This window comes from Mustela nigripes, chromosome 8, assembly GCF_022355385.1.
Source record: "Mustela nigripes isolate SB6536 chromosome 8, MUSNIG.SB6536, whole genome shotgun sequence".
Classification (NCBI taxonomy): Eukaryota; Metazoa; Chordata; class Mammalia; order Carnivora; family Mustelidae; genus Mustela; species Mustela nigripes.
In genome coordinates, this window is record NC_081564.1 from 73,473,859 (window position 1) to 73,489,257 (window position 15,399).

At 35.4% G+C, this 15,399-nt stretch overlaps 1 protein-coding gene across 1 annotated transcript in view; it reads left to right on the forward strand.

Annotated features, from left to right (window-relative positions):
* Positions 1 to 15,399, forward strand: part of WDR7 (WD repeat domain 7) — a 362,705-nt gene that overhangs the window by 199,719 nt on the left and 147,587 nt on the right. The window contains exon 21 of the mRNA XM_059409727.1: positions 12,161 to 12,382. Coding sequence (XP_059265710.1) covers positions 12,161 to 12,382 — 222 coding nt within the window. The remainder of the gene's footprint in view (positions 1 to 12,160; positions 12,383 to 15,399) is intronic.

Sequence of the window (15,399 nt, forward strand, 5' to 3'; positions counted from 1 at the left end):
ATGGGCCCAAATGTCTTTTATACATGTGCATATTCCTTGGGCTGTATAAATGGGCTACTTTTTCTATAGGTTCTAGGCCAGTAATGAGTGTACCCTTAACAGTTTGAGGCTGTGGTTTATTTTGTCATTGACTTTTAGACTTTTAACACAAATGCTTAGTTTGCTTTTACTTATTTATCTTGTTCTTTTTCAAAGCTTTACTTTCCTGATCATCTGTTAATGTGATTAGTAAATTAAAAGTCAAAGTTGTCTATGACCTTTTTATTTCTTTTAAATTTCTTTTCTCATTTTATTTCTCCTTTAAATTTGAAAAATATTTTTAAAATTTATTTAGTTCTTGGGAATTGTACCATAGTTTATTCCATATCGTTTTAATAACACATAGGGATGCATTAAAAAAGATAAATCCTATGTATTTCTGCTAGCTGTCAACTGTGTTAGAATCTTTGCTATAAAACTTGGTTTTGGACTTAACCACCACACCTTTTCCCAGATCTGCTATTACTTCAAAGGTCTTGCCATTAATTTCCTCAATATTGGCATTATGTTGCCCCTGACTATGCTCCATTATTTCTACTTAACAACTCACCTATAGTGAAGAAAACAAAAGGAAAAAAATAAAAGATGATCTTTTTAAAATCAGAGATAACATTATAATCTACTAAGAAAAATAAAAGCAAGAAATACCTTACAGGTTCCAATTTATGACAAGCAAACCTTTTAAAAATTGTTAACTTTTGGTTACATGGCATTGTTTCATTATTGTGACCAAATGTACAATAATTCAGAAAAATGAATACTACAAATACTTCTTATAAATGAGCAGATGTACTTGTTAACTTCTCAAAGGTAGAACAAGGCAATTATCCCCTTTGATCTGGTTTTATATCACCAAGTTGATAAAGATAATTAACCTAGGTGAAGTAGTTTTTAAGCCAATCTAATAAGTGGTTTGTCATTTATGCATACCAATGACCTCAGGTGTAACAATCTATTTCCCACTGTTCTGTAATGCGCAGGTGTGAAATTGTCATAGGATAGACCCTAATAGCGCCCCAAATATTAAGTCTCATGTGTCCCATTTGATCTTTTACAGAAATACATCATGTCTACTCCAGCATTTTTATAGGTGAATTGCATTGCCGAAAGTGTCTTTTTCTGAACATTAACTGTATGAGAATTTATGAGAATGATTTGCTGTGTTTTCAGATGTCTAACTTTATAAGCCACTAACCACTGTTTCTAAAATAGTTCTTTCTTCATGAAAAAGCTAATAATGGTCTTCTTAATGTAGAAGTTTGTAGTTTTTAAAACTACATTTGTAGTTTTTAAAACTTGACACGTTATCTCAGATTCACCTTTGAAAGGTAAAGTGAAACTACAATTGAACATTATTCTTGGTAATTAAACTACAAGATTTCTGACTATATGGATATTGTAGATCTCTGGAATTTTTTGAATCTCAGTTTTCTTTCACACTGAGAGCATTTGCACTAAAAGTAAAAACAAATTGACTTGTTAATGTTTCAATAGAGAATGGAGGCAGGGGGATAAGATAATGCAGATTGTGGGGCAAAGGATATAGAACTTGTCTGTGTGAAGAATAAGAAATTGTTACAAGAATTACTTGAAAGTACCAGTTGCTTTCAAAGCTTAAGGTTTCTACTTATCAAAACATACCCCCAAATAATATTGTGATTATTTTAACTTTCCTTTGAAAAAGAAAATCAATTTGGAGCGTTCATTTATCCTGCTTTTGTCTGATTTTGTGGAAGATGGATTCTTCCAAAGATGTGCAAGAAGATGTGCAAGAGGCATTATTTTAAAATGGCTTAATCAGCAGGAGTAGCAGGAGATACGTGTTTGCAGCACCTGTTGTGTTCCAGCAGGGGGCTATCGTGCATACATACAAATGAAGAGCATGTTTGTTTACTTCAGCTTTGAGGGTGTGGGGGCAGCAACCAAAACAGTGAAAGCCTCATAGATTTGGGGAGCAACTTCCCTACCTCCCACCCCAGTAGGTAGGGGGAAAACTCTAATAGATGGGTCAAAAAGTAAACTAAAATGTTTTTAATGCATGGAGGAAACCTAGTTGGTAAGAGAGGTGGATACTAAAAGTATTTTGGGGACACACACCTGCTTTAGTAATCATGTGAAAGTTTGTAGGTAAATGTTCAAGTGCCCCATGATTGTCATTTTTAATCAGTTCATCTTTTTTGCCAAAGAGGTAGATGGGAACATTCAGAAAACTTGCACATTTTATTCACTTATGGTGAACAGGCAGAAATATACATGTTGGCCATATAACCATCTACAGTTTTAACTTTTTTCCATATCATTGAAATTTATTTGCCTTATTATGTGAAAATTGCAGGTTTTGCAGTGCTCTAAGTTGTGCCAACAAATGAAAATAGTGTGCAATATTCATATAAAAGCACTTGGCTGAAGAAAAGGAACTTCATTTCGTTTACAGTGGTATAGAACCACAGATTTCTCCTTGTGAGCTTATGAAACCCAGATTCACCACCAAGAGAGTGAAGTCTTTGAGCCTCTATTCACACTCTGGGTTGTCACCAATCTATGCCTTTTTGTGTTCTCATTTAATTAATTCTTTTTTAAAGTATTTGACTAAGAATTGGGATATAATGAATAACTGAAATTTAATTAGTAGAATACTGTAGCAATTTAAATTCTCTCAAAAACGAATTATTTCTAAAATATACAATGTATTAATAGGAGAAGATTTTGGCTTAAAGAGTCCCTCCATGCCCCCTCCCCACATTGTTAAACTTACTTGGAAGATTGTACTTTATCAGTCTTAAGCAGCTCTAAGAATATCAAGTAGTAGAAAAAGTTCAGGCCAAATATATGTGGAAACAGTTTATACTGTGGAAACCCCACTCAGGTTCATTTTTCTCATTATGATTCTAAAACGTAGACAACACATTTTAATATCTCAAAAATACAATTCTAGCTCACTTAGATTTAAAATTTAATGTCTTGGTACACTGAGACTATTATATACTTATATGCATGTATATAATTATATATTCATATGTGTGTATGTGTATGCAAAACCAGTATATTTGATTAGCACCATACAATGATAATTAAAAAAGCAGATCTTAAACATAAATTAATATTCCATTAGGCAACCATGTTTATCAATTTCAATAATAGTTGAAGTTAATAGTTGAAGTTACTTTGTTTAAAGTACATCTAAAAAAAATTGAACTCAGCTTGCTTTTGAAGATCTAGTTATTTTTTAGATACTTCTGTTTATGTTCAGAAATGTATTAAAATATATTTTGATTGGACATATTTCACCATCACTGTAAACTCATCTTAATCTTCAATCTTATGTGTTTTTCTTGGTTTCAGTTGATAATGCCACATCACATTTAAAGTATCCTTGGGGCTGAGAAAAGAGAAGTAGGTAAAAGTGAAAATTCGGGAAAATATTTCACCAGTCTGAAAATAAAAATCTTTTGTACTTTTATTGACTAACCTTTATAAGAGCTTTGACTATACATATGCTAAGACTACTCTGTCTAAAAATTTATAAAAAGTAAATCAGGTCCTAATTCTGGAAGTTTCTCCATCCTCAAGATTGCCAGTATTAACAAAGTTCAGTCTACTAAATTTCCTTTGTTTTTTAGTAATTAATCAAAATGTGGTGTTAGTAAATATGCTTTATGGCAAATAAAACAAAGTTGTAAAGAACCATAATAGGGACTACTTTCTAGATTAATCCAATTTATTAAGTAGTCTCTATATGCCGCCCTTTAGGTTTCTGCTGTAAGAAACTGCCACCTGCTCTTTTCTGCTCATTCCCATAGAATCCTACAAAGTCAGTTATTCGTTAATATATAAGATACATAACCTAACTGAATACAATTTTTATTGCTCTCCAAGGCAGTACATAGTAATAGCAATTTATTTTTCTATACATATGATTCTAAAATAGATTAAATACTGAAAGAGTAAAGAAAAATGTTTAAAATTTTATTCTCATTTATCATGAATAATATTTCTGAATATCTAAAGGGACGTTTTAGAATATATTGAAATTTACACCAAATTTAGAAAACATTGATATCATTGTGAATATCACTTGAACTGTATCATATGGCATAAATTTCTGGCTGAAAATTAACATGCTATGAACCAGTCTGAATGTAATGTTTGATTCAAAAAACCCTAATGATATGCTTATGATATAGTTTTCAGTATAGTCATAATTGTAAAGTGAATTGCGCTTGAACTGAAACAGACTACTTCATTAATTTTTACTAGAATTTTACATATCAGACATATGTAAGGCATCTGTGGGAATCATTCTGATGCTCTATCCTAAACAAAGAATCACATTTTTGATAATGGTTTTTCCAGGTCAAATCTCACCATTCTTACAGTATATTCTCAGAATAGTAAATTGGTAATATCTTCTTATCTAAGGCTTAATACCTAATACAGTAACAGAGCTCCATCAATATATGGCTAATCGCAGATATGAAGTATCTGCTGGTAGTCCATCTCTCATAAAACCGCCGTTAGCCTTAATTCAAATCCATTGATTCCTATTCCAGTTAAAACTGAAGAACTTAATATGTCTTTTAATCCTTTTATTGTAAGCTAGGATAAAATTAATTTTACCCTGGAACTGCACAAAGCCAATTAACATCTTTAGAGTTATTTAGTAAAGTGCTTCAAACTGTTAAATTTATCTTGACCTCTTGGTTGCACTCTCTGACTGCTTTTTAAATGAGGCAATCAATATCTCACAGCCCTTTAAATAGCTTAAACTTCTCAAATATTTTACCTGTGTTCTAGTTAAGCTGTAAGTAAAGTGTTTACTCCTGTTCCTGTAAATCTAGAGTCAATTATGCTAAATCTAAAGACAATTATGTACTTTTGAGGAACACTGTATGAATTAAATGGTTGTTTTAATAAAAATCAAAGGCTCATATTTTGTTTAAAGAAACCGAATAATGAAGAAGCATATTATTTGAACACAAAACGAGTGTTCTATTTGCAACTTAAAATGTAGGACATTTATGTCTTTTCCCACTGCATGCAGCTTCTCCACACAGGGCTAGTCGAAGGTATTAATTTTCTTACTGTGATAGGGTGATCAACCGTCCTGTCAAGAAAATGGATCTCCATGTCACCCGTTAGCATGATTAAATGGAGGCATGTCTCTGTGAAAAAATACCAAATTTTCATGAGACAAATGAAACTGTAGAAAGGTCTACTTTTACAGAATTATTTTATTTTTAATATCTCAAAATCTCCCATTTGGTTGTCACTTTTTTTTATAGGAAAACATTGTAGCTAATTGTGCGTGTCTTGTATTATTTACGAGAAGACCCAAGCAAAGCCAATAATTTTAAATATTTTTCAAATCTGAAAAATTAAAGAATCAGAAATTACTGTGTGTTACTGTTGGAATAGTAGTAGGGATGGTCATCTGTACCTTATACAACCATTAATTGGTCAGTGTCTCTTTTTAGGAGATCCTTTTCTTGCTCTTCTTTCCTTGTTAACAAAGAGCTATCATATTTTCAGATCTGAGTACTGATAAAAATTAACATGCCAAAGAATTTCAGCATCAGTAGTATTAATAGCCAGCTGGACAGTGTTCTTATGAGCCTGTGCACATGCCAAACTTTAAATTACGCCAAGTGATGTGCTTGACAGCTAATTAAGATTTCATATTTTGGCCACTTAGCAGAGAGCACCTGTTATGATTCTTTCTATTAGCTTCAGGATACAATTTACAAAGGGCTGTTTTAAAGGACATTATTAAAACTTCCCTAAAGTCTTAATTCCTTCCCTAGAAGTGGGAGTTAAGACAAGATTGAGGTAATTAAACAAAAGGAACATAGGGAAGGTGGGAGATCAGGGGGGAGGTGGAGCTCTCCAAATGCCCCTGTTGTTCAATTTCCTACTGGAAGCAGCCCATGTGTGCGTCTGGGCCCCCCTCCCCCTTCAAGCAGTGGCCGTTGCACAGGCTGAACGGCTGGGGTCAATGCCTTGCCTATTGATCAGTATCCCTGCAGTCCCTTGCTCCAGCAGCTGCTTCATTGGCTTCTTTCAGGGCCTGCTTCAGTACATTAGAATAGAAATCCATAACCAGAGCTGTGCTCATCCAAGCAGGGGAAGAAACTAAATTAAATGGTATAAAACAATCTTGGATCAGGAGTTTGTGCCAATTCATCTTGATCTAAGATGTCACACCGGGCTCTCTGTCTGAGCACCTGGGCTAGAGGCAGCCATAGTGAAAATAGATGGAGCCGCGATCATTCATTTGTCAGCTAAGGAGCAAGGCAGCGGTTAGCAATTCCCTTCTGCAGAGGTCAGCTGACAGAACAATCAGTGCAACTGCAGAATAGAGCTTTCCTTTGAACTATTGTTATGGAGCATGCTCTTGCTGAGACATGGGGGGAGGGGAGCTTGATTTGCTTCCTGTTTCCAGACCACTGTGGAAAGAGTGAAATATATGCTGCGTGAATCTAGATGCGGTGGCGCGCAGCTCTCACTCCTGTGTGTTCCTGTGCTCAAATGAAGTTGGTTTTAAATGCATGCACTGAGATTCCGATGATCAAACTGTTAAATATCACTTTCTCTAGAATTTGGGTTGATTTTCATCCTCCTAAACACAGAGGCAGTGGGTATTAACTTTGTTTCTTCTTAGTATGGCTAAGCTTTTAGGTTTCTCCCCCACTTTTGTATTAAACTATGACAGATCAGTTGCATAGTTGGAATCTGTCATTGCATATATACACCAAGCCTCTCACTATCGTTTCTTTACCTTTAAAAAACTTAAAAAAAAAAAAAATGAAGAGAGAGACCTGCATACTCTGGTATCTGATTAGAAGATGTTTCTGAATGTTACTTAAATATTTTTGAACATTTTAATTGAGGCTTTTTATAAAAAAAATGTGAATTTGTGAAATAAAACATCACGACCTTGGAAGTGACAAAGTAGTTTTGTTAACATTGGAGGAATATCCTTGTAAAGCAGCCTGCAAGTGGCTTGAAATATACTATAAGAAAATAAAATAGGGAAGTTAATAATAATGGAAATTTTATATGAAAGAATTACAAATATTTTTAAAGATCATTGTATTCTTTGTGGACTCATTTTGGATTTTGTCTTCTATACACTGCCCGAAAACTAATGGCAAATTTTCAGAACTTTTTTTTAAAGTAAAGTATGACATGCAGAAGCTAAAAAACTGTAGCAACAACAAAATCTTTTTTTTTTTTTTTTTTTACTCAGTTAAACCAAATTTTTCTTATTTTCCAAATAAACAGTAACCAGTCTTTGATGTCACCATCTTAGTTTTCTTAGTTTTTTTTGAAGTCCTTTAAGGCCATTTTCTTACACAATTATCCCTTTCCAACTATTCTTTGTAATATCCTGCCGTTTCCTTTTCTTAGGCTCAACTAGGTCTGCTTGCACACATCCCTTCTGCTTTTCAGCACAGCTAAATGAATGCAATTTAAAGTTTATACTAAAAAGCTTTGCACTCTAGGTTTTGTTTTTTTTTTTAAGCTTCTAGAAAGGCCATACCTATCTACTTACTTTGAAAGGGTTTCTTTTGCTTTGTTATACTCTTGTTTTAGTTAGCTTTTGCTGAAATTATTACTAATTTTTACTGCTTTACTTTTTGTTCTGATTTTGTCTTAATTTTTTTCATTGTTTTACTTAATTTAGGTTTTTCAAAAAACTTAGAGCATGTCATCCAAAATCACCATCGAAGAGACGCTATTCTCTGCATCTCTTATTTAACATCCCAAGACCAAACCAATCTTAATCTCTCTCTTTGATTTTTAGGATATCCTTCTGAACCCTTAAATCTAATTATATCACTCTGTGGCTTAAATCCTACCTTGAGTATCTTCCCATGTTTTATAGGATAAGAATTGAAATGTGAATAGGATCTATGGTGCCATCTGTGGTCTGGCCCTTGCCTGCCTCACTTGCCTGTTTTCTGTCTTCTTCTTGGCTCATGGGCTTCCAACCCAATTACCTCTCCTTAAAATAGAAGTCAACAAATTACCTCATGCTTTAGGTTCTTAAACATACTGTTCTCTCAGTTCATAATGTTCTCATTGATTCCGTAACCTATTTCTGATTCTTATTTGGTAGCCTTTAAGTTCAAAGAAGACAGTGAACTTGCTTTTCACATCTCTTTTCATGTCCAGTATAATGCCATGAGTTCTTATATTGAGACTGAATAATTGATGTCAGAATGAATGAATTTCTACCACCACTTGTACTTACTATTTTTCACCTGATCGTTGCAGGAGGCTTCTTTTGGTTTTTCTAGACACTTCATGTTTTACCACATAATCTGCCTTCCTACCATTATCATGATGTTTCTAACAGTGAATAAATCTGATATCACCACCTTTTACAAAATTATTCAACACCTTACGGTTAGCCAAAAGTTAAAAGTTTTCACTTGCCCTGCAAAAGTCTCTTTTGATTTGGTGGTACCCCTGTAGCCTTTTGCCTTACCTCCAGTTAGGAGGTAAGTCATTACGTCTAGTTAGGAGGTAAGTCATTGCCTTGCCTTACCTCCAATTAGGTTAGAATGACAAAGTAAATGAAGAGACGAAATAAAATAAAATATCTAAAAGCATTCAGAGTTCTCCACTTCTAATTCTTTAGTTGGCACACTGAGCTCTGAGGGCCCTTTGCTGAATATAGAAACAAAGTATTGAAAGGGACCAGGAAAACTGGCTGGATGACTAGACAGAGGAGAAAACTGATCTCCAATGAAGATGTCTCCCAAAGTTCACTTTTTAAATTTCTCTGTACCAAATCTATAGCCATGATGGATAAAATATACAAACAGAAATCCAAAGAGACATAACTGCTCTCCAAAAAGATAGATACCTCTATGGATAAGTAATAAAATAGAAAAGATCTGGGCTGAAATCCTTAGCTCCTTTCCAGAAGCAGGCTTCTGACTCCTGTGAGCTAAAGAGGACTTAAAATATATCATGAGTAAAGCTTGAAGCCAGGCGCTAGGCTATGGTTCTTGAAAGGACCCCGAAAGAATGTGAATATATCACTACTTAGGTAAAATTGAAGTCATTTATTAAAGGAGAGGAAAATGGATTTTAACTCTGTGACTGGCAATGTAAATCCTAATAGGTTATGAAAATAAGTGAGTTGTGTTTATCCTGAGTACTTGGAAACAAAACAAGGGTGCTCAGATGGCTTAGTGGGTGGAATGTGTTGGCTCTTGATCTCAGCGTTGTCAATTCAAGGCTGTTGGTTGTAGAGTTTACTTAAAAACAAGTAAGTAAATAAAACCTAGAAACAAAAAAAAAACTGATAGAAAATATAAAGTAGAAGGAGAAATAATAAAAATAACAGAAGTTGGTAAAATAGAAATGAAATAAGATCAAAACCTGAGTATTTAAAAAATTTTTTTTTTAATTTTAGAGAAAGTGTGTAAATTGGGGGTGTCATATGTGGGTAGAGGGAGAGAGAATCTCAGGCAGATTCCCCACTGAGCGTGGAGCCTGACCTGTGTCTTATGACCCTGAGATCATGACCTAAGCTGAAACCGAGAGTTGGATGCTCAACCGACTGAGCCACCCAGGCACCCCAACAAAGTATTTTTTGAAAATCTATTAAAATATATATTTCTAGCAAAACTGATCAAGAAAAGCATAATAAGTAATATTAGAAAAGGCACAAATAATACTTAGAAGGAATGATACATTTGAAATATTTTCATCATTGAAACGCTTGGGTGGCTCAGTTAGTTAAGCAGCTGCCTTCGGCTCAGGTCATGATCCCAGCGTCCTGGGATCGAGTCCCACATCGGGCTCCTTGCTCAGCAGGGAGCCTGTTTCTCACTCTGCCTCTGCCTGCCATTCTGTCTGCCTGTGCTTGCTCTCTCCCCCTCTCTCTCTCTGGTAAATAAATAAAATCTTAAAAAAAAATACATTTTGAAATGTTTTCATCATAGAGAATACTGCAAATAATCTCAGATCCATAAATTTCAAAGTTCAGATTAAATAGGTAATTCCTTTAAAATTGCAAGCAGTCAGAAATGACTCAAGAAGAAATAGAAAGCCAAACTGAGTAAGTAACTGCCAAACTCTTTTCCAAAGTAGTTGTATCTTTTTACATTTCCACCTGCAAAACAATCATTTTCTCTTCATAGTTGACAGTACATTTTATAATCCCTTTTATTGCAGCCATTCTAGTGGATGTGAAGTGGTATCTCATTATGGTTCTGATTTACATTTTCCTAAAGACCAGTGATCTTAAGCATCTTTGGTATGCATATTGGCCATTTGTATATCATTGTATATCAAATATCTGTTCAAATTGTTTAACCATTTTGACTTCATCAAGAACAAAAGCTTTTGTACAGCAAAGGAAACAGTTAACAAAACCAAAAGACAACTGACAGAATGGGAGAAGATATTTACAAACGACATATCAGATAAAGGACTAGTATCCAAAATCTATAAAGAACTTATCGAACTCAACACCCAAAGAACAAATAATCCAATCAAGAAATGGGCAGAAGACATGAACAGACATTTCTGCAAAGAAGACATCCAAATGGCCAACAGACACATCAAAAAGTGCTCCACGTCACTGAGCATCAGGGAAATACAAATCAAAACCACAATGGGATACCACCTTATACCAGTCAGAATGGCTGAAATTAACAAGTCAGGAAATGACAGATGCTGGTGAGGATGCAGAGAAAAGGGAATCCTCCTACATTGTTGGTGGGAATGCAACCTGGTACAGCCACTCTGGAAAACAGAATGGAGGTTCCTCAAAAAGTTGAAACATGAGCTACCCTATGACCCAGCCATCGCACTACTGGGTATTTACCCTAAAGATACAAATATAGTGATCCAAAGGGGCATGTGCACCTGAATGTTTATAGCAGCAATGTCCACAACAGCCAAAGTATGGAAAGAACCTAGATGTCCATCAACAGATGAATGGATAAAGAAGATGTGGTATGCATATATCCAATTGAATCACTATGCAGCCATCAAAAGAAATGAAATCTTGCCATTTGCAATTATGTGGATGGAAATAGAGGATATTATGCTGAGTGAAATAAGTCAATCAGAGAAAGACAATTATCATATGATCTCCCTAATATGAGGAAGTTGAGAGGCAATGTGGGGGGTTAAGGAGATAGGAAAGGAATAAATGAGACAAAATGGGATTGGGAGGGAGACAAACCATAAGAGACTCTTAATCTCATAGAACAAACTGAGGGTTGCCAGGGGGAAGAGGGTAGGGAGAGCGTGGTAGGGTTATGGGCATTGGGGAAGGTATGTGCTATGGTGACTGCTGTGAAGTGTGTAAACCTGGCAATTCACAGACCTGTACCCTTGGGGCTAATAATACATTATATGTTAATAAAAAATAAAAAATGATTGTTTACCCATTTTAAAAGTTGTGCTTTATTATTATAAGAGTTTCTCATCTATTCTGGATATAATACTTTATAGATATATAATTGACAGTATTTTCTCTGAGTCTGTGTGTTGTCTTTACTTTCTTGATTCTGTTTTAAATGTTAAAGTTTGTAATATTGATGAAATCCAATTAAGAAAGATTATAAAATTGGGGCGCCTGGGTGGCTCAGTGGTTGAGCCTCTGCCTTCGGCTCAGGTCATGATCCCAGGGTGCTGGGATAGAGCCCCGCATCGGGCGCTCTGCTCGGCGGAGAGCCTGCTTCCTCCTCTCTCTCTGCCTGCCTCTCTGCCTCCTTGTGATCTCTCTCTCTGTCCAATAATAAATAAAATCTTTAAAAAAAAAAAAAAGAAAGATTATAAAATTACTTGTACATTTTGTATCATATCTAAGAAATCATTGCCTACCCCAAGATCATGAAGGTACATCTCTCTGTTTTCTTCTGCAAGTTCTTATGTTTTGGCTCTTACATTTAGTACTGTGAATCCATTTTGTGTTGATTTTTTGTGTAGTGAAAGGTGGAAGCCTTAGTTCACTCTTTTGCAGGTGGATAACCAGGCACCTCAGTGCCATTTGTTGAAAAGACCGTTATTTCCTGAAAGAGTAATCTCGAAATTTTTTTATTATCATATGTCTTGTGTATTGATGTTTTTTAACTTATGTTTTGGTTTTCAGGTTGCTTATCAAGTATCCCACAAATGAAAAAGATTTCCACGTCTTATGAAGAAAGACGGAAGCAAGCTACTGCTATTGTTCTACTAGGCGTAATAGGAGCTGAATTTGGTGCTGAAATTGAACCTCCTAAATTGTTGACCAGACCTCGAAGCTCTAGTCAAATTCCTGAGGGATTTGGCTTGACTAGTGGTGGATCCAACTACTCACTTGCCAGACATACTTGTAAGTTACAAAATTCCTAATGCTGATAATTAGTTTCAATACAAATTTTTTAATAACAAAACCTCAGAAAATTCATATTCTGGGTTTTAGCTTCAACAGAATGTTGACATGAAGTCAGGAAGCAGTATAATCTGTTTGGTACATCACCCTTTGGTTGTAGTTACTTAGACTTCTTTTTAAAGTTTAAAACGTGATTTTCCTGGAGATACTTTTCTTAAAAAACACATTTCTGAATCTTTGTGTTCACATATTTTGGTCAAGATTTTAACCTAAACGGGGCGCTCCTGGGTGGCTCAGTGGCTTAAGCCCCCGCCTTTGGCTCAGGTCTTGATCTCAGGATCCTGGGATCAGCCCATCAGCTCTCTGCTTAGCAGGGAGCCTGCTTCCCCTTCTTTCTCTGCTACCTCTCTGCCTACTTGTGATCTCTGTCAGTCAAATAAATAAATAAAATCTAAGGAAAAAAAAAGATTTTAACCCAAACACAGTTTCTAAAATAATTTCTATAAAAATATGCGGTAGGTCCTGAATGTGGTTAGAAAAGTCAGGAGCAGGGGTGGTTTAGTTACAATTGGAGTTCAAAGTGCTTGTGTGGTACCACTACCTTGTATTCTGTAGTTGGTATGTTAGTAACAGGTTAAGGGTATTTTATAACATCTTTTGGTACTTCAGTGTCGGAACTTCTTTAGGTAAGGTCAGAATATTCCTACCATATTGTAAAGTAATTCCAACAAATTGTGTTATTATGGAACCAAATGTAGTCCCACTGAATGTATCACAAGGTATTCTTTATAGAACAAATGGCAGTGTGCTTTGGGATTTGGGGCCTTTTATCAAGGGAAAAAGATATATATGTTACTTTGCTACTTATAACAGCAGAAAACTTCACTTTATTGGCTCATTGTCACATACTTTTGCTTTGAAGTCATGGAGCCATATTACCTTTTATTATTAAAACCCTTGTACAGATTTAGCTGCCTTTCCCCGCCCCTGCTCCTCTTTTTTTACTCTTAATACCACAAACATGTATTAGTGGTTGGTATTCTCCTGATCCGTATTTGACATTTGAGAATCAGAGAGTAGTAATGACAGAGCCACCACCAACAGGAATAAATAACTGATTCTTTGAGTATGATTTTACTTACTTAATCTTCATAATGACCATATAAAGTAGGCAGCTTGGTTATCTCTATTTGACACATAAGGCTAACTGGGTGCAGAGAGGTGTGGTGACCCTGGCTGTGATGGTACCTTCTGGAAATGGCAGTTTTTTGTTTCAGCACAGTCTGTTGGTTCCAGAGCTGGAGCTTTGACCGTTCCACACACTGCTAAGAAGGGCTTACTGCCTGTGCTATTATTGCATACTTTAAGAAGAGTTTTCTATCCCCTCATTTGACCTTTAAAAGAGAAATGAAAACTTCTTCCAAGTAGCTCAGTCAAAATGTAGTCAAATCTCAACTTGAACTCAAGCTTCTTCGGACCTGAAAGTCCATGACTTTGCATTTTCCACATGTGTACATCTGCTCTCCTTTGAAGCAGGCCTGCCCTCTGCGCACCACCCCCACCTCTGGCATCTTTATCTTTACTCAGGTTCTGCAGGTTCCTGCTTTTCATGCATGAAACCCTACTCAAATCTCACCCACTCTACAAAAGGCTCACCTCTCTATGTCAATGTAGACCCCAGAGATTTAGGGGTGTAGCTTCTTATGCGGAGTCCTAACATTAGAATACTAGAGGTTAATGGAACTTTGGCCTGTTTTTAGTCTGGTAACTTTCAGACTTTTTTTTTTTTTTTCTTACCATCTCTCTAATGGAGATCAAGAAAAGTCTGATACCTCACAAGTTTTTATGTTAACAGCTAAAACTTTCCAAGAGTAAGTTTAAACCTTTGCAAAAGATGTAATTTGGAGGGTAAATATTGACTGTTAAAAATAAAATACTGTTCTGATAAATATATTCGATAGAATATTTACCATAACTACTTGATATCCATCATCCATTAAAAATACATTCTGATGTTCATGAATTTTCTTTTAACTGCAATAATTTTACTTGCAAATTATATCTACTGTAACTAGAAAAAGAGGAAATGGGTTAGGAGAAAAACAGGAATCAAAAAAGCTGTGGCAGCATGGAAATAGAAATTTTTCAAAGAAGCCTTGGGAATTGATGAGAAAATAGTAGGGTGTCAGTGTTCTGCTCTTTGGGTTTGTTAGGAAACAGGGAGCTGAACTACACACAAAGAGATCCCAAAGCCTGTTTCTGACAGGAGAGAAACTGGGATTTGCTGCATGAAGAGACTTTTGCATGATGCCACCTTAGCTCTCCCAAGCAGGATAAATAAAATTTACCCAAACATTGAAAATATTTAAATGTTTTAGAGCCAATTTTGTTCCTTGAACATTTTGGATAAAGGGCTAGATGTGGGAAGGGCAGAAGCTAATGCTTCTTATTAAATAATATTTATGATTATTTTATTGAAATAGAAGATTTCTGTAAGGTTTCCAGTCAGTGAGAAATGGTAGATAAAAATGAATGAGGGACACCTGGGTGGCTCAGTCAGTTGGGTGTCAGACTCTTGATTTATTTTAGCTCATGTCATTATCTTGGGGTCCTGGGATAGAGCCCTTCATCAGGCTCTGTGCTTGGCAAGGAGTCTGCTTGAGGATTTACTCACTCCCTCTCCCCACCCCCACGCATGTGCATGCTCTTTCTCAAATAAATAAATAAATCTTTGAAAAAGATTTAAAAAAGTAAAATAATAAAAATTAAAATGAATGATATGGGGCCCCTGGGTGGCTCAGTCAGTTAAGCGCCTGACTCTTGTTCTTAGCTCAGGTTTTGATCTCAGGGTTATGAGTTCAAGCCCTGTGTCATGGAGCCTACTTGAAAAATTTTTTAAAGAAATTAAAAACAAATGATACAGTACCTGTTAGAACCAGTTTAAAATGTGTAAAATGTCCTCGATATTTTCCTCATTTATTGTGGTTGCCCTATTTTATTTTAATAATTAAAACATT